The 21167-nt window shown below is 51.7% G+C and overlaps 1 protein-coding gene across 3 annotated transcripts in view; it reads right to left on the reverse strand.

Annotated features, from left to right (window-relative positions):
- Positions 1-21167, reverse strand: part of MAP4 (microtubule associated protein 4) — a 37342-nt gene that overhangs the window by 13018 nt on the left and 3157 nt on the right. Inside the window, exons 2-7 of one of the 3 annotated variants that reach the window (XM_054273160.1) lie at positions 11511-11611; positions 10457-10669; positions 8232-8409; positions 4150-4209; positions 2744-3066; positions 868-990 (exon numbers count right to left, since the gene is read on the reverse strand). In XM_054273160.1, coding sequence (XP_054129135.1) covers positions 868-990; positions 2744-3066; positions 4150-4209; positions 8232-8409; positions 10457-10669; positions 11511-11611 — 998 coding nt within the window. The remainder of the gene's footprint in view (positions 1-867; positions 991-2743; positions 3067-4149; positions 4210-8231; positions 8410-10456; positions 10670-11510; positions 11612-21167) is intronic. The other 2 variants (XM_054273162.1, XM_054273161.1) reach the window with 2 other exon arrangements.

A 21167-nucleotide genomic window follows, 5' to 3' on the forward strand; every position in this document is an offset into this window, starting at 1 on the left:
TTTTTAAGGCAAGAGGAGAGGTTTGGGTGAGCTCTGCTCACAGCAGTAGCTGGGTTAGGCACCAGTGTTTACAGAGGTTAGTTACAACACAGGTTTAGTCTGGAGCTGAGTTATTCACCACAGCACAAGCAGGCCCAGCTGGATCCTGGCTCCCACAAGGCGACAAGCTTGGAGCACAGCAGGGATCACCCAACACTCTCAGCTGGGCAGGCTCCCAGAGCTCCTCAGCCAGGTCAGAAAGCCTGGACTCAGGAACAGGAGCTCTGGGAACATACCTGTGCCATGGAGTGTGGGCTGCTTCACTGACTCCATACACGTACAAACCCTGCTCATTCCTGACCATTCCTGCCTGGTAATACTGGAATTAATCTGTGGCACTCCCACCTCATGCCATCCACTTGGACTTTGGAGTAACCCATCCAGTGGTGATGGCCTAAGGCTTGGAGTTACAGAGTTTTGGTACAACTGGGCTGGGAGTATTGCAGGGAAGGTGTGAATTCCTCCATATTGTGCACTCCTAGAAGGAGCAGCTGTGAACTCAACCCCTCTGCCTCGTTACAAACTGGTTCTGTGTGTGGAGAACTGGTTTAAGGGAAACCCTCTGACTCCAAGTTAAGCCTGTATTAGCCTGGCAGTGAAACAGGAGGACTCTGCTCTGCAAACCTCTCCAGCAGCAGCGGAGAGGGTCCCTCCCTGGAGGAGCTTCCCTGGGAACATCTCAGGGTGCAGGGGAGAGAAGGGGAGGTGTCTGTGCAAGGACAGTGCCACTGACAGGAGAGAGCAGGACAGCTGGAGAGGAGGGACAGTGACTCAAAATGGAAACGTTTTCCTTCATCTCCCCCAGAGAAAAGTGTGAAAGCAACTCACTTTCCCATTGGGCTGTTTGGGGACCCCCTCTTTTGCTGCCACTTTAGGAGCCACCTTAGAGCCCGCGCTGGGCTCAGAGCTGGGCGCGGCGCCGGCTGACTCTGGCCTTTTCTCTACCTTCCCCTGGATGGAGACAAAGGGATGATTTCACCAGCAAAGGCAGAACCTGGGCAGGAGCACGGGAACACGAGAGACCTGCTGCACAGAGACCCAGCACAACTCCCTGCCTGCTCTGACTGCCAGGGCAAGGATCATCCCATGCCGGGACCGCTGGCACCAAGGGCACAGCAGTGCCCAGCCCGGGGCACAGAGCAAGGATTCCCTTCTCAAAAAGCTCCTGGTGCCCTTCCTCAGGATCCAGGCAACCCCAGGACAATGATGCTGCCAAAAAAATCCAACCAAATCCCTGGGGAGCCCAAGAGCAGAGCAGGAGCAGCTCCTTCTCGTGGAGGACGTGGTGCAGGTCTGGAGGTGAAGACACCCAGGGCTGGTCTGGGGCTCTGAGGGCTCTGCTGGACACACACCCTGAGCTCCCAGCTCAGATTCCCACCCAGCCTCACTGCACTCAGCCTTGGATCTCAGCAGCTCCTTTAGTTTTTATCTACCCAAAGGCAGGTGCACCCAGAAAGTCCAGCTGAGCAGAAAATTGAAGGAAAATTTACAGGTTTCATAAAAATTCAGCAACTACCTGAGGATATCTATTGTTTTTGCTAGTTTAGATGCAGAGAAGTGCAGCAGGACCTGCATTTTTGGGGAGGGCTCAGCATAAATCTTGTGTTTCACTAACCTACAGACCAGTGAACAAAAAAACCCAACACTACAATAATTCTCAGACTCTAAAAACAGCTCAGTGTGGACAGGACTACAAAAAGGACAATTTGCTTAACAAGGCAATTGTTAGGATTTAATAACTCTATGAAAATATTTAGAAAATGAAGGGCAGTGCAATTAAATGCAAATGCAAGTCCCCTGAGCTGACAGAACGAGGGCTGTGCTGTGCTGCTGCCCAGCCAGGAGCTGCTGCCTCTGAGGATAAATCCATGCTGCATCGATGCTGTCTGGGACACACAGCACCCAGCCAGGAGTGCCCTTGACTTTAATGTGCCTGAGAGCAGATTAAAGCTCTCCCAGCATGGAACGTGCTCCCTTGGCAGCAGATTAAAGTTCTGGGCCGGGTTATTCAGCACCACAGAGCTGCAGCAAAGAGAATGGAAAGATCTGTGTCCCACTGGGGGGGAGGCAGAGCCCTCTGGCTGCTGCTGACACACGTGGCCAGGCCAAGGCTGGGCTTACACAACAGCTAAGCAGGGCTCTGTGGTTCTGCTTGGCCATTTGTTCAGCAGGGGCTGCAGGTGGATCCCATCTTTGTCCTCTCCATGAGAGGTGCTGATGGTGGAAGTGCCCCCTAAGGGCTTTAGGAGGCAGTGAGAGCCCCAAGTTTTTTCTCTGGTAATGGTTTTCCAGCACTGCCCTCTCCTCATGCCCACTATGGGGGGTCCCAAAAGACTCATTACATGTCAGCTTTGGGCCTGAGGAGCTGGGCATGGGAAAGGTGCTGTGCAATCCAGAATTCCCTCATCCTAGTGCACTATTCCACCTTCTGTACCATTCAGCAGGCAGTTCCTCCACCCAAGGGCAAAGGGCAGGACTATGGACAGGACCGAGGGTGTTTCTGTGCCAGGCTTGGGGCAGGAGAGCAGCAGCAGCGGAGCTCTGGGTTCTGCTGTGGAGCAGGGCTGGCTCTGGGGTGGCTCCCGCGCTCTGCCCAAGCAGGACCCAGCGAGGAGCCGAGAGAGCAGTGAGGACACAGCCACCATCCCGCAGAGCCGGCACAGAGCCCGGAGCAGGCAGGGCGGGCAGGGAGGGCAGGGCTCACCTTTCCCCCGCCGGGCTGGTGTTTGATGTTGTCGGTGGAGCCCACCTTGGAGCGGACGTGGCGCAGGTCGGGCCCGGCGGCGCTGGCGGGGCGCGGGGCTCGGGCCGCGGGCCCGGTGCTGCCTTTGCTGCCCGCTGCGGCCTTGCCCGCGGCTCTCTTGGCGTCCGCGGACACCGTGGAGGCCGTGGCGGCTTTGGGGGTGGCGGCTTTGGGCTTGGGCCGGCTGGGGGCCGTGCCCGGCACGCTGGAGGCCGCGGTGGAAGGAGTGGTGGCGCTGCTCTTGGTGGTGCTGCCCGGGGCGCTCTTGGGGCGGCTGGAATCGCCTGTGGGATCGCGGGGAGGGAAGGGGAGAGCAGGGTCAGGTACAGAACTGCCTCGGACACACAGAACTGCCTCAGTCAGAACTGCCTTGGACACACAGAACTGCCTGAGACACACAGAACGGCCTCGGACACACAGAACTGCCTGAGACACACCGAACTGCCTCACTCAGAACTGCCTGAGACACACAGAACTGCCTCAGACACACAGAACTGCCTCAGTCAGAACTGCCTCAGTCAGAACTGCCTGAGACACACAGAACTGCCTGAGACACACAGAACTGCCTCGGACACACAGAACTGCCTCACACAGAACTGCCTCGGACACACAGAACTGCCTCGGACACACAGAACTGCCTCACACAGAACTGCCTCAGACACACAGAACTGCCTCACACAGAACTGCCTCGGACACACAGAACTGCCTCGGACACACAGAACTGCCTCAGGCACACCGAACTGCCTCAGTCACACAGAACTGCCTCAGTCAGAACTGCCTGAGACACACAGAACTGCCTCAGTCACACAGAACTGCCTCAGACACACAGAACTGCCTTGGACACACAGAACTGCCTCAGTCACAGAACTGCCTCAGTCAGAACTGCCTCAGTCACACAGAACTGCCTCAGACACACAGAACTGCCTTAGTCACATAGCCCAGCACGGGCTGGAACCCCAAAGATCAGCTCATCCCAGCCCTGCCGTGGCAGGGACACCTTCACTGTCCCAGGTGCTCCATGTCCCATCCAGCCCAGCTGGGACATCCCCGTTCCCAGAGATGTACAGGGACCCCGTAATGACCCCAGCCCCAGACAAAGGGGATTGGATTCAGATTGAGGAAACAGCCTCAGGCTGTGCCAGGAGAGGTTCAGGTGGATATTGGGAATATTCCTTCCTGGAAAGGGCTCTCCAGCCCTGGCCCAGCTGCCCAGGGCAGTGGTGGTTCCCCATCGCTGGAGGGATGTGACACCCACGTGGATGTGGCACTGGGGACATGGTCAGTGCTGGGGACAGGGGCTCCATGGCCTTGCAGGGTTTCCCCAGCTGGATTTCCCAGAGCCCAGGTGAGGAGGGAGGTGAGGTTACCTGAGGGAGACTTGGCAGGAGGTTTCTTGGCATCGGCCGGCTTCGCGTCCGTCTTGATGGCTGCCAACACAAACACAGCAGTCAGAGGAGATCCCTGCACGTTCCAGCCTGGAACCAGCCCAGGATTCACTGCTCTGTGGGTGAGAGCACCTGCAGCCTGGGCAGCTCCTGCTGCCACCAGAACCCCTCGTGTTTGGCAGCCAAAGCACCAATCCTTGTCACAGGATCCTTGCTCTGTGACACCACACACCTGGGGATGGGCTGCATTTTCTTTCTCCTCACATTACCTTCCTGGGTCTGACAGCACTCACTGGGAGTATTTTAATCCTGCCCCATCTTCATTTCTTAAACAAAAAACCCAACCAAGCAAAAAACCCTACCCCAAAACATTTCCTTTCTTTAAAAAGGAACAAAAGCAGCCCCACATTTGTCCTTGTCCAACCTTGCTCTCATTGCCAGACCAGTCCTACTCTGTGCCAATTTTCTTGCACAGGAGTTATTGCACATATTTTGGCTGCTATTTTAATTGTATAAACCCAAAAATCAATCCCTAAACTGAGCTGCCTTTGGGCAAAGCCCAACGATCATGACCTGATTACACTGCACAGAGGACACTGTAAACCAGGGATGCAGCCACACTTCCCCAAGCAGGAGAAAACCAAACACCAAATTGATCAAGGCAAAAACCATAGACTGAAAAATAGAAATGGGACTTTATTTTAAGGAACTCTTTGATAATGAAATTGGAGGGGTTTTACTATCAGTGATGAGCACGTTTGGGTAAATTCTGCTTCATTTCAACAGCCAAAGGAAGGCAACATTGAAAAGAAATAATAAATTGAAAAGACCCAATTTAGAAATTAGGAAAACCCTCATTTTTTAATATTTAATTTCCATTAAGTCTCAGATTTTTAGATACACTCCAGCAGCTGTCAGGGTCCTTTATGGAATATCAATACCAAAAAGACCAAGGGGAAGAGGCAGATAACTACAGGCCAAGTTAGTCTGGATCATTCCACCCTGACTTTGCTAAAAGCATTCAATTAAACACCCCAGATAAGATTCCAGCTAATGAGGTGAAACCCATTTGGATAATTTAATAAGGCCTAAAGGATGGATACATAATTAATAGCAAACACTTCAAACAAGGGGCTGGCAAATCAACCTAATTTCATTCCTCGAGACCACAACTTTAATTGGGGAAACTGCACAGACAGAACAGCCTTAGGTTTGTGTAAAAGGCAGAGGAATATTATGTTAGATTAATATACAGAGATGTTCTGTCTGCTGGTGTCAGTGGGGAGCCAAATGCTGAACACTTCTCTCTGTGTGAACATGAGGTGCTGCAAACCCAGAGAGAGCCCCTGGGACAAGGGTCTGTGTGACAGACTTTGATCTGTGCCTGATCTGAAGGGCTGAGCGTGGTCTTGTACAAACATTAAAGTCACTTCCACAGGGAGGGGGGCAAAAACTAATGAAGAAATAAAATTAAAAATCAAAACATTAAGCCCCACATAACCCTCGGCTCTCCTTTAGCAGAGAAAATGACTGACCTGAAAATACCTGAAAAAGTGGGACTCTATAATGTCAAACCTGGCCTTTACACACACATTTTGTGTGAGACAATGACTGAAATTGATGGCAGCTGTGACCCCAGAGCTGTGAGCCCAAGAGCTCCAGGTGTTCCCACCCACATCTCACTCAAACCACACCAAACCCAACCCAACCCAACCACACCAAACCCAACCCAACCCAACCCAGCCAAACCACACCAAACCCAACCCAACCAAACCACACCAAACCCAACCCAACCCAACCAAACCACACCAAACCCAACCCAACCCAACCACACCAAACCCAACCCAACCCAACCACACCAAACCCAACCCAACCCAACCAAACCACACCAAACCCAACCCAACCCAACCACACCAAACCCAACCCAACCCAACCAAACCACACCAAACGCAACCCAACCAAACGAAACCCAACCCAACCAACCAACAACCAATCAAATAAAACCAAACTAAACCAAACCCAATGAAACCAAATCCAACCGAACCAAACCCAACCAAACCAAACTCAATCAAATCAACCCAACTGAACCAAACCCAACAGAACCAAACCCAACTACACCAAACCAAACCCAACCCAACTACACCAAACCAAACTCAACTCTCAGCATTGGGCTCGTGGTTGCCTTGAGGCCCCAGGGCACCTTCCACCCTCTGTCCCAGCCCTGCTTCCACCTCACCCAGCACAGGACCCCCTGCCCTTCCCATTCCTGCCGTCCCTGTGCATTTCCAGATCCAGATTTCTCAGCCTCCCCATGGAGCCCCTCCAGCTGACCTCATCCTCCCTCACCCCAGGGCCCTGCCTGTGCCCTGGCAGGTCCCACCACGCTCCTGGTGCCACAGCCCCTTGCCCTGCACCTCCTGCCTCTTGGAACAGCTCCCTGCAGCTCTGCATCGCTGCCTCCATCTCCTTTCAGCAGCAAACATTGCTTTGTTTGTGGGGCAGCAGGAATGAGCCCAACTCATTAGAACAGATCCTGCATTCCCGCGCTCCCATTTGCCTCCAAGACCACACAAAATGAGTTTGACTCACAAAATGAGTTTATCAGACAGGATATGTGGCTCTTGGAATGTGCAACACCTTCTCTACACTTGATTAATTAGATTTTCCCCCAGAACATAAAGTCTGGGATGTCCATCAGGCCAAATCCATCTCAGCACAGCTAAAACATGACAATTTTTTTGGGAAAGCTGGGATAGGAATCCATGCTTTGGGATTCAAACCAGTCTGTGCCATTTTACACTTTAATTGACAAATTTTGCCACTGAGGCCAGTCATTTGAAAAGACTGGAGAAGACTTGGACTATAATCTTATCTAATGTTAAATCTCTCAAGTTCCATTAAGAGGAGTGAGAACAGTGTTAGCTTAGCTAAAACACTGCTCAGGTTTCCTGTGGAACTCATGGGAAGTTCCCTCTTTAGCAGCAGCACGAGTGGGACACAGTTTTTGGACGAAGCTGATGTGATTTCAGCTCCAAATTCTTCCTGCTCTACTAAAAATCCAGCACTTCTGCTCAACCCTTTTGGATTTCCCACACCAGTTCAGGTGTTTCAAGTCCTCTTCTGAAGATTTGCTTTTTTGAACTTTTATTTAGTGTTTATTCTGTTCCTATGGCAAAATATAGAAGGAATGGAATGCCCACTCTTAAATCAAGTGTGTCCAGTAATTGCATTAACCCTGGATTACACACAGTTGATGGAGGTTGGCCCTGAAGGGAACTGGAAGAGGAAGCCCTGGAGAGAAGAACACTTAAGCCACTGTCAGACTCCAGGCAAAGATGGAGTGGCTTCTGAACACTTCCAGAGGTGAGGACTCCACAGCTGTGCCAGGGCTGGAGAGCCTTTTCCAGGAGGAACATTCCCAATAATATCCACCTGAACCTCCACCAGCTGTGCCAGGGCTGGAGAGCCTTTTCCAGCAGGAACATTCCCAATAATATCCACCTGAACCTCCACCAGCTGTGCCAGGGCTGGAGAGCCTTTTCCAGGGGGAACGTTCCCAATATCCACCTGAACCTCCAGCAGCTGGGCCAGTGCTGGAGAGCCTTTTCCAGGGGGAACATTCCCAATAATATCCACCTGAACCTCCACCAGCTGTGCCAGGGCTGGAGAGCCTTTTCCAGCAGGAACATTCCCAATAATATCCACCTGAACCTCCAGCAGCTGGGCCAGTGCTGGAGAGCCTTTTCCAGGGGGAACGTTCCCAATATCCACATGAACCTCCAGCAGCTGGGCCAGGGCTGGAGAGCCTTTTCCAGGAGGAACATTCCCAATAATATCCACCTGAACCTCCACCAGCTGTGCCAGGGCTGGAGAGCCTTTTCCAGGAGGAACATTCCCAGTATCCAGCCGAGCGTGCCCTGCCCAGCCTGAGGCCGTTCCCTCTGCTCCTGTCCCTGTTCCCCAGCTGTGCCCTGTGCCAGGAGCTGTGCAGAGCCCCCGGTGTGCCCAGGCAGGAGGCTGCAGGTGCTGCAGGATGGGTTCCCCAGGGAAGGGGCAGCACTCACACGTCGGCCTCTTGGGAGGAGTGGGCGCCGTGGTTTTGGCAGCGGCCGCTGCCGTCACCGGGGACGGCGCCGTGGTCCGGGGAGCAGCAGAGGAGCTCCTGGAAGGAGTTTTGGGGGTGGTGGAGGATGGAGGCTTGGACAGGGAGGTTTTCTTCTCCGCGGGCTTCGCATCCGCGACCTGCAAGGGAGCGAGCGGCGTCAGAGCGGCCCCGGCAGAGCCCGACCCAGGAGGGGCTGGAAGGAACAGGAATCCCTGAAATGCCCCAGCACTTAATGAAGCCTGGCACTGCTGAAAGGTTATAATGCAATTAAAATATAATTGAGACGTGCAGAAGCGAGCGGTGGTGTGGAGGGCAGGACACGGAGCACGGACGCTGCGGAGGAGCAGCTCCCAGCCAGGGCTGGCTCAGCTCTGGTGTGTGGGGGGGCCTGTCCTGCTGGGGAGCAGGTTTTGATTTCTGGATCAAATGGAGCCAGCAGAACACCAGCAATGCTCCTGGGAGAGATTCCCATCCTCCAGGAGCACCAATGCTCCCTAAGCTGGAATTTGTTTTAACAGTGGGGACATGAGAATCAGGAGTCCACAGATCATCCCTCACTGGGAAAACTCTTTCCTGCTGTCCCTGCTCAGGCACTTGTTTGTCAACTGCCTGATCTCTGAGGTATGAAAATACTGAATTAATATTATTTTATCAAAAAGATACAAAAACTTGAACTAAACCAAAGTCACCAGCTCAGAGAAGAGTACAGTTTTACACCTGGGCTTTCATTTGCCTTCTGCTATTTTTAGTTACTTCTAAAGACACTCAAATGCAGTAACTTGAGCTTAATACAGCAGGAATGGTGGTGTTCAGCCATCAGTGAAAGCTTCTGAAATGGATTTGATGTTCCCTTTTAAACTTGAGTTCCCCTACTCTCTCAGATCACAAGTTAACTTAGGGATCATTCAAGGGACACCTCCCACTTCTGACACACAGGGATTCCCTGCTTATCTGGAAGATGCAACACTGTCCATGAATCCTCTCTTTTGGGGATTTACACGTTTCCAGAGTTTTTTAAGTGTTATCAATCCTCTCTGTGCAGTTCTGCAGTGACCACACATCATAAAATAACCATTGGTGGGAAATAAGGAGTGTTCACATGGATTTGTTTTTCTTCAATATTCATATCAGATGTCCCTAGTCAGGCTTCCCATGTTCTTGTCTGCATTTAGGAGTTGTACACAGAAAGAATTCCTGGCTGGGAGGGTGGGGAGGGACTGGGATGGAATTCCCAGAGAAGCTGTGGGTGTTCCCTGGATCCCTGGAATCCAAGGCCAGGTTGGACAGGGCTTGGATCACTCTGGGATAGTGGGAGGTGTCCCTGCCATGGCAGGGATGGGATGGGATGGGATGGAAGGGGATGGGATGGGATGGGAATGGGGATGGGATGGGAATGGGAACGGGATGGGATGGAATGGGAATGGAGATGGAGATGGGAATGGGGAAGGGAATGGGGATGGGATGGGATGAGATGGGATGGGATGGGAATGGGGAAGGGAATGGGGATGGGATGGGATGGGAATGGGGATGGGATGGGATGGAATGGGATGGGATGGGATGGGAATGGGGATGGGATGGGAATGGGAACGGGATGGGATGGAATGGGAATGGAGATGGAGATAGGAATGGGGAAGGGAATGGGGATGGGATGGGATGGGATGGGATGGGATGGGATGGGATGGGAATGGGAACGGGATGGGGATGGGATGGGATGGGAATGGGGATGGGATGGGGATGGAATGGGATGGGATGGGATGGGAATGGGGATGGGGATGGGATGGGATGGGAATGGGGATGGGATGGGATGGGATGGGATGGGATGGGAATGGGGATGGGATGGGGATGGAATGGGATGGGGATGGAATGAGATGGGATGGGATGGGAATGGGGATGGGGATGGGATGGGATGGGAATGGGGATGGGATGGGATGGGATGGGGATGGAATGGGATGGGATGGGCTTTAAGGTCCCTCCCAACCCAACCCAGCCTGGGATCCCTGACTCATGGCAGCTCATCAGGACGATCTCAGCACTACACTCAGGTTTAACTCTCCTCTGTGCCAGGGACACTGAGTGCCCCTCCTGATCTCACCTAGCCCAGCAATTCTGCCCTGCCCCGTGGCTGAGGGCTGGCAGCCTGCCCTGCAGCGAGCCCTGGTGCCCCCAGAGCCAGGCAGTTCTTACCTTTGGTTTAGTCTCTTTTGGAGTGAGGGTGGAGGGACGGGTGCTGCTGGTGCCGGGGCGTTTGGAGGCGCTGCCTGGAGCAGGAGCTGCACTCGGGCTCGTGGGCTTTTTGTTTGTGCCCGGGGTGGCCGAGCTGGGCCGCTTGGGGCTGGTGCTGCCCGAGGGCTTGGCCTTGGCTGCCGCCGCCTTGGCAGAGGAGGAGGATGCAGCAGGCTTTAGGGTTGGGCCAAAAAGCAAAATCCAGGATAAAACCAAAGAAATACAACAAAAAATAGCGCATTGTAAACCAAAACACTGAGCTGCAACAACAGAAAAGTGATATTTTAAATGAAAATAATAATAATAATAATAATAATAATAATAATAATAATAATAATAATAATAATAATTTTCTGTTTTCTGAGTGCAACAAAGACCAAAATGCAGCAGCCTCTGAAGCTGGGGGCGTTCTGCCATTCAATTCCAAACCAACAGATTTATTTCAGCAGCATGGAAAGCAACAGAAGGAATGGCTGGTAAAGCTGGATTAGTAATTGGGTGCTCCTGGCATCCAGGGCTACGTGCAATCCACGGCCGTGGCTTTCCAATTATGGGCACGCAGGGATTGCAGCTCCAAATCCCCTGGGATCAGCTCCCATGGTCACACGGGCAGGGCCTCGAGGGGACAGAGCCCCTGCCCCCCAGCCCTGCTGGGGACACTGGGGGGACCCTGCTGAGTGCTGGGAGCTCCTGAGCACAGCTCCAAAGCCAGAGGGGCTGAGCAGGGCTCTGAAATGGGCTGGGAAACACTCACAGAGTATGGCTGAGCACAGGGGTTACCACACGTTTACTCCGTGTTTACTACTGCTACAGTCACTGCAGCAGGCAGGAACTCACTGAAATGGATTTTGCACACTTTGATCACAGTTTGCCACGGGCAGCTCCGAACTGGACGGGTTTGCTGCAGGGGCAGCTCAGAAAACAGAAGTGTGGCTGGCACAGCTGAGGAAGCAGAAAAGCTGGGAAATAAATGAAAGCCCTGGGAGCAGGGATGGGAGCAGGGAACAGCTCCTACCTTGGTCTTCTTCTCGGGGCTGGGGGGCAGCTCCTTGTTGGGGGGAGCTGAGATGTCGTTCCCACTCACGGCCTCGGCTGCTTTGGGCTCCTCTGCCTTGCCTGGGGAAGGAAGGCACATCTGTGAGTTTAAGCTTTTTTTTTTTTAAGATATGTTTTTTAGTTTGCTGTTATTCAACACAGCAGCAGCAGGAGACAGAACTGACACAGCACAGGTTGGTGTTAGTGGAAAAGTTCCTGAACCCCAAAATACCTGCAGGAAGAAAGATTTTCCCTGTAAAAGGACAGGTTCATCCAGGGGCTGTTAGATTCCAATTTCTCACATTATCCCAGTGGGAAAAGCCAGCCAGCAGAGGAAGGAAACCTGTGGTTTACTTTAAATAGCAAATTTCATCTTTAAGTTGTTACAAGAAATTGTTGGAACGTTCATGGTGAAGTCCAGGTTTTACACTTATCCTGGAGTGGGGCTCTGCTCCCAGCTATCCCCATTGTTACAGCTGCTCCTGCTCAACCTTTCCTCTGCCCACATCCACACCTGGAGCCCTCAGGGAGCAGCCAAAGGGAGCACCAGGAAAGGTCACACACATCACAGGTGCCAGCCCTGATCCAACAGCACAAGGAGCTGGAGCTGCTGGACAGATCCAGAGAGGCCCCGGAGCTGCTGCAGGGCTGGAGCCAGGCTGGGAGAGCTGGGAATGTTCATCTGGAGAGGAGAAGCTCCAGGGAGAGCTCAGAGCCCCTGGCAGGGCCTGGAGGGGCTCCAGGAGAGCTGGAGAGGGACTGGGGACAGGGATGGAGGGACAGGACACAGGGAATGGCTTTAGCTGAAGGAGGGTACATTTAGATTGTTTATTAAGAGGGAATTCTTCAGCTGTGGCTGCCCCTGGATCCCTGGCAGTGCCCAAGGCCAGGCTGGACATTGGGGTTTGGATCACCTGGGACAGTGGGAGGTGTCCCTGCCATGGCAGGGGTGGGGTGGGATGGGATGGGATGGTCCTCAATGCCTCTTTCCATCCAAACCACTCCAGGATTCCCACAAGAGCAGGACCATGGGGATCCCATTCTGGCAGACACTGACCCCTCACTGCAGCTGTGTTACAGCACGGAGCTCAGAGCCAGTTCCAAGAAGTGCCATTGTTTCTTCTGGCCATTGTCACACTGCCTGGGGACAGGGAACACACCCAGGCTGTTCCCTGAGGGGCAGGAGAGCAGCACCTCCTCCTTGTGTCCTCTGCAAAGCCAGAACCCAGACCAGCCCCAGCACTGCTCTCCAACCCAACAAATCCTTCATTGAGGAGCGGTTTCCCCACGTTTTCTCCCCAAATCCCTGAAATCCCACAGCAGCCAGCAGCAGCTTCCCTACAAATCCCTTGCAAGCCCTCCTTCCCCAGGGTGCAGCTGCACAAGCACCCTGCCCTGGGCTGGATCCTGCCAGCATCCTGTGCCAAGAGCCCAGCACGAATTCCTGCAGCATCTCCCCTGTCATCTGGGGATTCAAATCCAGCCTTATCCGTGTTGGACGCTGCTTTTTATAACCCTGAACAGATTGTGACAAGGCCAGGCTAAGGATTCCAGCAGTAAACAGCCTGTTCTCCACATCTTTTGGAAATTGCAGTTTCTGTTCCCTGCTTTCCTGCCTGCCACACTTGACAGGAGTGTCTCAGAGGATGTCTCAGTCCTGGTACCAGCCAGGAAAATAAAATCACCCCGTGCCTCCCTCCCACCAGAGTATGGGGTGTTGTTTTTGTGTTCTGACTCCAGGGTAAGCTCAGGATAAGCCTTTTTCCCCTGAATTGGTTTAACCCCTTCCTGCCCATCTGGCCTTCCAGTTTTGCAGCACTGGCTGAGCATCCTGGGCACACGAGAGAGTTGTGAAGGAAAATCAGCAAAATGTAGAGGCTGAACACCTGCTTTACTGCAAAATCCTTGGGAATTGTGTCTGTTCACCTGGAAAACCTGTTTTTATTGCAGCTGATCTGTATTGGCTGCTCTCTGATTCCTCCCATGCATTTCAATAACCCTTTCTCTTCTCCTGGTTTCACCTGTCAGGTCCATGCACAGCAATGCCAGCAGCAGCAGTTGTCAGCAGTTCCCTCTCCTGAAACACAACTCCTGCCCATTCCCTTCTCTCTGCTCCCAGAACTGCTTCGTTTGGAGTCCTATCAGTCTCAAATATCCCCCACATCAAGGTGACTTCCAGTGGTAAAAGCTGCTGTCATGAATTATTTCAGCTAATTCAGCACCAACATTAAACCTCTGCCTGATGAGGGGTTGCAGCACCCATGACAAGAATTCCCAGCATCAGGGAGTGCTCCTCAAATCCTGCAACACCCAGAGGGTCAGGATCTGAACTCCAGCAGCTCCCACATTTCTGAACCAGTGACAGCATGAATTTCAGGTTATTTCATGTTGCTTACTAGAAGGTGAATAAAAACCAGGACAGGACACAGGGAATGGCTTCCCACTGCCACAGGGTAAGGTCAAATGGAATATTGGGAAGGAATTGCTCCCTGGGAGGGTGGGCAGGCCCTAGAATAGAATCCCCAGAGCAGCTGTGGCTGCCCCTGGATCCCTGGCAGTGTCCCTGCCATGGCAGGGGTGGCACTGGATGGGCTTTAAGGTCTCTCCAACCTAAACCATTCCATGATATTATTATTATTATTATTATTATTATTATTATTATTATTCAGAAAACTGAGTAGAGACCATCCCTACTTGAGGGGCCACAACTCAGGCTCCATCTCCCACAGACTCTTGACATCCCAGGACACACAACCCTGCCCCATCCCCCAGGGATTACAGAAGGAGAGCTTTGGGGTTTAATATTCATTTGTCCTGTGTTCATCAGGACATTTCTCTCATTCACGGTTTAATTACGAGGCTGTTCTCAGAGCAGAGAACTGGCACCATTTCCTAGTTACAGGGAATATTAGGCAAAGCTGCCAAACCTTAATCAAATTTGTTCATTAGGCCGCAAGAATTATTTAGGAGACTTTTCAGTTTGCCTGCTCCCCCAGGCAGAGGAGAAGCCCTGGCAGATGTTTGAAAGGCATTTGGTCGGAGCTGCTGTGCCCTGAGCTGAGTCAGCAGCCCCAGGGCAGCACTGCCAGGGCCAGGGGCTTCAAGGAGCCAGGGAAGGACGTTCCCATCTGCCACCCCATGGATCCCTCCAGGCACAGCCAGCAGCAGCTCCTCCCCACACTGCTGGCACTGTGCTGCCAGTGCCTCCATCGCCGTCCCTGTCCTCACCACTCCTGCTCCTGATGGGGAAAATCACAATTCTTGGCATGTCCCAACAGCTTCCAAGAGCAGCACTGCAGGAAATTATTCTTATCATTATTCCTATCAAGAAATCGCTCCTAGCATTTTTCCTATCATGATTCCTATCAAGAAATGATTCCTTTAATGATTCCTATCAAGAAATTATTCCTATCACTTTTCCTATCATGATTCCTATCAAGAAATGATTCCTAGCATTTTTCCTATCACAATTCCTATCAATAAATCATTCCTATCATTTTTCCTATCATGATACCTATCAAGAAATCATTCCTGTAATTTTTCCTATCACGATTCCTATCAAGAAATGATTCCTATAATGATTCCTATCAAGAAATGATTCCTAGCATTTTTCCTATTGTGATTCCTATCAAGAAATAATTCCTGTAATTTTTCCTATCACGATTCCTATCAATAAATGATTCCTACCAATAAGTCATTCCTATAATTTCTCCTATATGATTCCTATCAATAAATCATTCCTATCATTTTTCCTATCACGATTCCTATCAATAAATGATTCCTATCACGTCTCCTATCATGATTCCTATCAATAAATCATTCCTATAATTTCTCCTATCATGATTCCTACCAATAAATCATTCCTATCATGATGAAGCTCTAGCACAGGGTGCCCAGAGCAGCTGTGGCTGCCCCTGGATCCCTGGCAGTGCCCAGGCCAGGCTGGAGCTTGGAGCAGCCTGGGACAGTGGGAGGTGTCCCTGGGACAGGGAGAGGTGTCCCTGGGACAGGGAGAGGTGTCCCTGCCATGGCAGGGGTGGGATGGGATGAGCTTTAAGCTCCTTTACCCCAGTTCCCCACCCCAGCTCCCCCTGATGCTCAGGGCTGTTCAATCTTCCTCTGAGCGTCTCCAGCAATGGAGATTCCACAGCTGGGAGCTGCTGCTCCTCTATCTGATCACCCTCCTGGTAAAAAAAATAGAAAGCTAAAATCCCACAGTTCCCAAATTGCTGGCAGGAGCTGTTTTACAGCTTTGCTGAAATCTCTCAGCAGTCACACAGCACGGTTTGCTTTCAGCTGCTGCTGTTATTTTCGTTTGCTGACCCACATTCCTATCCTGGAAAAGCAGAACTGTCTCTTGTTCACAGCTCCCCTGCCACTGATGGCTTTTCAGACACAACCACAACCTCCTCCCTGCCTCCCCACATTCCCTGTTCCAGGCTCAGAGTCTCGTTTGGCCACTGCCTGGGCCAGCTCCCCCAGGACAATAAAAAAATAAATTTATTTATTTATCACAGCTCTCATTCCAGGGAGCCCCTGGAGGACCAGGTGTGCACTGAGACATTGGACTCAAAGGGAAGCACATGGAATTATGGAATCCCAGGATGGTTTGGGATGGAGAGACCCTAAAGAGCATCAGCCCCTGCCATGGCAGGGACACCTTCCCCTGTCCCAGGTGCTCCCAGCCCTGTCCAGCCTGGCCTTGGGCACTGCCAGGGATCCAGGGGCAGCCACAGCTGCTCTGGGCACCTCCCCACACTCACAACCAGGATTTTTTCCATTTATCTTTACCTGAAATTTCCCTCTTTCAAACATTAGGATTTATGAATTAACAGAGTTTTTTCCTTTTGTTTTCTCTTTCTGGATTCCTCCAAGTCCCTGTGCTGGAGGAAAGCCACACAGAATCGTCCTTATGGCACCTCCATCCTACAAATCCAGTGTGGAGTCCCAGCTGGTGTGAGGTGATGCTGAGCTGAGCCAGGAGGGAGCAAACACAAACCTTCAGCTTGGAGTAACAGCTCTCACAAAAGCTGCAACTCTGTGTGAAAACCCCAAACAGGCACAAAGCCTGAAAAGCTTTGCTGTTTGTATTCTCCGAAGAAGTAAAACGAGACAACAGCACTTGCAGAAATGCACCCAGGAGGATCTTTTCGAAGTTAAACTGTGCTACTGCACTGATTTATAAATCACAAAGCTCAGGAGCAACGCCTGTGGCAGCTCAACACCAACCAGCAGCTTAGGAAAGAGCAAGAACTCCCAAAAATCCATCCTCATGCCAAAAGGCAGACCCTGGTAGGAGCTGTCTTGGGCTCCTCTCACCAGGCCAGAGGTGTTCCTGGTTTCTGGCCCCATGGTAGGCAAAGGCTGGATGTGGAACCCATCCTGCTTTTTGGGGTTTGCTGCTCCTCGTGTCCCATCCAGAGGCTGCTGGGCCTGCCCAGGCTCCCCAGGGCATGGGAGCATTCCCAGCCCTGCCAGAGCCCCAGGAGAGTTTGGGCAGCACTCCCAGGGATGCCCAGGGTGGGATTTTGGGGTGTCTGGGCAGGGCCAGGGGTTGGATCAATGATCCCTGTGGGTCCCTCCTGCCCCAGGACATTCCCCATTCCTCTATGACTCCTTCCTCCCTCTAATGAAGGAGATTTCCATGGGTGTTTGAGGCTGTATCCCCAGATGTGTCCCTGGGGCTCTGTGTGGCAGTCCCTGTGTCACCTGCCCTGCCTGCAGCTGCAGCCCAATGTGAACCAGGCCAGGCATCATCCCCAGATCCCCAGCCAGGGATATTTAGCAGGCTAAGCTCAACTAAAACATCATTCAATGAAACAGCTCCATAATTCTCATCGGGATTAGAGTCATCAGCTGAAAATCCATTAAGAGAAATAGATTAAGCAATAAGGCAATGACCATCCTTGTCTTTACTCTCCCTCTTGAACGTAAACAAGCCCTGGAACAAAACCCTCATGGGGAACCACAGAGAGGGACCAGCTCCTCCTCATCCTCAGCTCCTTCCTCATCTGCTTCCTCACCCCTCAGCTCCTTCCTCATCCTCAGCTCCTTCTTCATCCCTCAGCTCCTTCCTCATCCTCAGCTCCTTCCTCATCCCTCAGCACCCCAAAGGAGCAGCTGCATCCCAAAACCCACCCTCAAATAAAGCTTTTTTGTCTAAGGCTCTTCAGAAAAGTATCTACAAGTACAACAGATCTTGGTTTGAACAGAAATGCAACCCTGAGCTGCTTCCTCCTCTCCAGAAAAGGCAGAATCAACATCTCCTGCTTGACCCAAATGCAGAGGGCTCAGCATTTTATTTGGCAACAAATGCAACTCAGTCAATGTGTACATTTTCCCTGGTTATCAAGAATTGAGAATTAATCAGATGTCCTCTTTGCCTGCATTTGTAAACCTAAGGCTCCAGGATTGCTAAGACTCTATTTGTACCCCAGCAAGGGCAATCCTAAATGAGAACAACCTGAAGTGCCTCCCACATTTATCCAACAGAGCATGACTGGAATGGTGAGGCTGCTCTGAGTAACAGCTCCCACCACAGCGACAGCAAACCCCCCTGACCTGCAGCTGCCTTGGGCAGGGCAGCCAGGGAGGAGCAGGCACGAAACAGAGCCCAAATTCCATTGCAGGCTGGCCCTAAAGCTGCTCTGAATGCTGGTGAAACCCCAGAGAATCTCCAGCTGCCACCTGGGCTGGGGCAGTGCTTGGGCCAGGGGACAAGGGGCTTTACAGGGGATTTACAGGGAATTCAGAGATTCCCAGACTGGTCTGGGTGGGAGGGACCTTAAAGAGCACCCAGTGTCACCCCTGCCATGGCAGGGACACCTCCCACTGTCCCAGGTGCTCCAAGCCCTGTCCAGCCTGGCCTTGGGCACTGCCAGGGATCCAGGGCAGCCACAGCTGCTCTGGGAATTCCATCCCAGCCAGGAATTCCCAATTCCCAATCTCCCATCCATCCCTGCCCTCTGGCACTGGGAGCCATTCCCTGTGTCCTGTCCCTCCAGGCCTTTGCCCAAAGCCCCTCTCAGTGTTTCAGTGTCTGAAGGCATAAAACTGTCCCAACACTGTTCAAAATGTGAAATAAAGGCAATCCTGCCTTGGAACAGCCAAGCACAAAGGTGTCACTGATGATGCAATGAATTCCAGGGAGGCTCCCCAGTATCCCCCAGTCCCACCCAGGCCCAGAGCAGCTGCAGTCACTTCTGTCTTTTCTCCCTTGGGACAAACACATTTCCTGTGCCCCCACACCACCAATGCAGTGTTGGCTTTTTACAGGTTGTTTTACTGGGCTGACATTCCCAATCCCAGCAGCAACTTAAATCAGTGCAAACCTGAGGCCAGGGCTCTCACACCCTCATGCTGGGACTCCTGGATTCTGTATTCATCTAAACCTCAGTGTTCTGCTGAAAAAACATCCCTCAGGAGACTGGGAGTTAGGCTGGACTTCACGGAGTATAAAAAACATGAGTGGAAACCCAGGATGGTTTCCTGATGCAAAATGAGCTGGTGTTGGGTGGGACAGACCCAACCTGCAATTCTTGGTGTTCCAGAGCAGAAAACATCTCAGGGAGAGGCCGAGGCAGTGAGAGAAGGCAGAAGTGAGGGCAGTGCTGAAGGACATCCCTGCTGGCAGTGACACTGCTGGAGGTGACACTGGGGACAGATAAATGCCAATAAATCACACAACACTCAGGAGTCACACCTGTCCCCAGGGCTGGGAACAACCTGGCCAGGGAGATTTGATTCCTGAGGGAGCTGGGCAGGTGCTGGGGCTCAGCTCTGAGCAGGACTAATCTGCAGCCAGGATCTCCTGGCTGAACATAAATACCCATCCTGGGCACGCCAGGGCTTGGACTGGGAGCATCTTTGGGGCAGCTTTTAAAATGAAATTGAAATAAAATTAAACTACATGTGCCATCACCAGAGGGGCTTAAAGGTCCCTTCCAATCAAACCACCCTGGGATTCTGTGATCACACAAACACCCACCTGTCTGCAAGGAAGAAAAGTAAGTTTCATGTACAATTCTACTAATTCTTTCTATTAAAAGAACACAAGAGGAGCAGATATTTAGCAAAAAATCCCACAACCCTGGGTGGGCAGAGCCAAGGAAGTCTGCTGTAAGTGGAGATACCATACAAATGATTGGGATCAGGCTGCACAATTCTTAAGGTATTTTTAGGCCGATAAAAGGTGCAAGTGACAGAATTTGTTGCCCCAGGTGTGAGCACCGAGGTCAGGGTGAACAGGCAGAGCAGGCAGACAAAGAGAGGGGTTAACAAAAAGCAGGAAAAACCCTTTGTGTCAGATCAATGGATGCTCTGAGCACTGAGAGCTGCAAGGGGAGTGCTGGGATGAGGCTGATCAGGATCTCAGGACAGGAGCTGAGCCTGAATGAAATGCACAGGAGGGATTTGGCACCAGCTCCACCTTCCAGCCTGCACTGCCTGCTGGGGGAGTTATTTTTACTGTAACCACCTCTCTGCTGGTTAACAGGGGAGAGGGAAAAATCCTCAGCACGGAAAGCTGGAAAGCTTTTCAGGAGCATCTGAGGAATTTCTGTCTGGTTTCTCTTGCATCCTGAAAATCCTCTAAACTGCACATATAGAAAACATTCGTTGCATTTACTGCTTTGTTTACTCCCAGGAGAGGAAAAACCCAGAGATTAAAAGAGTAAAAACTACAAAGAGCAGAAAATAACTTTTTGAAATCTACGATACTGATGCCTGCGAGAGCTGTGCCAGCTCAGCTATCTCTGTATCAGCTCACCCAGACCTGTGACTGTGAGGACAACAAACAAGCTTTCATAATAAAGATTGCAAGAGCAAAATTTTAAACCAAATGCTAAAAAACCCTTGGCAATCTGAATAAACCATCTGCAAAGCACAACCCAGCCAGAACACTGGGAGCACTCCCATCTCAGCGACCTTTCCATCACTGATGCTCAGCCCCTCTGGGGAAAACATGTCAATCCACTTCAGATGAGGTTTTAAATGTTTTGTCTGATTTAAAGATCCCACAGAGCTGGGCTTTCAAACAGCTGTCCCTTGAGCTGGACAGAATTCACCAGCCAAGCCAAACTGGGGGTCCCAGTTGCCCAAAACATGAACCTTTTTGCTGATTTGTATTGTAGTTAAACCGTGGTGTCAGGGCAAGTGTTGGCAAATCCTATCACCCCCAAAAAACTGGGAAATGGAAAGTGTCAGCAAACACCATCACCCCCAAAAAACTGGGACATGAAAAGTACCAGCAAACCCCTAAAACTGTGACATGAAAGGTTTCATCAAACCCCACAAAACCTGGCACATGAAAGACGTCAGCAAACTCCCCAAGATCTGTGACATGAAAGGTGATGGCAAGCTCCTTCACCCCGAGAACTCTGACATGAAAGGTGTGCACAAATAATTCATTTTTGGTTATTTTCTCCTCCACATTTGCTGTCAACACCTCTTTACTCCTGCCATGTTTCAGTTCCCAAGACAACTGATGGCCCTCTCATGTTTGGGTACAAAATCAAGCCCAGGTGACCAGGGAACACAAGGGTCTGATCTGGGCCCAAGGGAACATCCCCAGGTGTCCTGTCCAGCCCTGTGGCTCAAGCCAGGACCACCACAGGGCAGCCAGGGGCTCCCACCTGCC

Source organism: Melozone crissalis, unplaced genomic scaffold (assembly GCF_028551555.1).
Source record: "Melozone crissalis strain CALT ecotype California unplaced genomic scaffold, PUWL_Pcris_2 ptg000016l_1, whole genome shotgun sequence".
NCBI classification, from domain to species: Eukaryota; Metazoa; Chordata; class Aves; order Passeriformes; family Passerellidae; genus Melozone; species Melozone crissalis.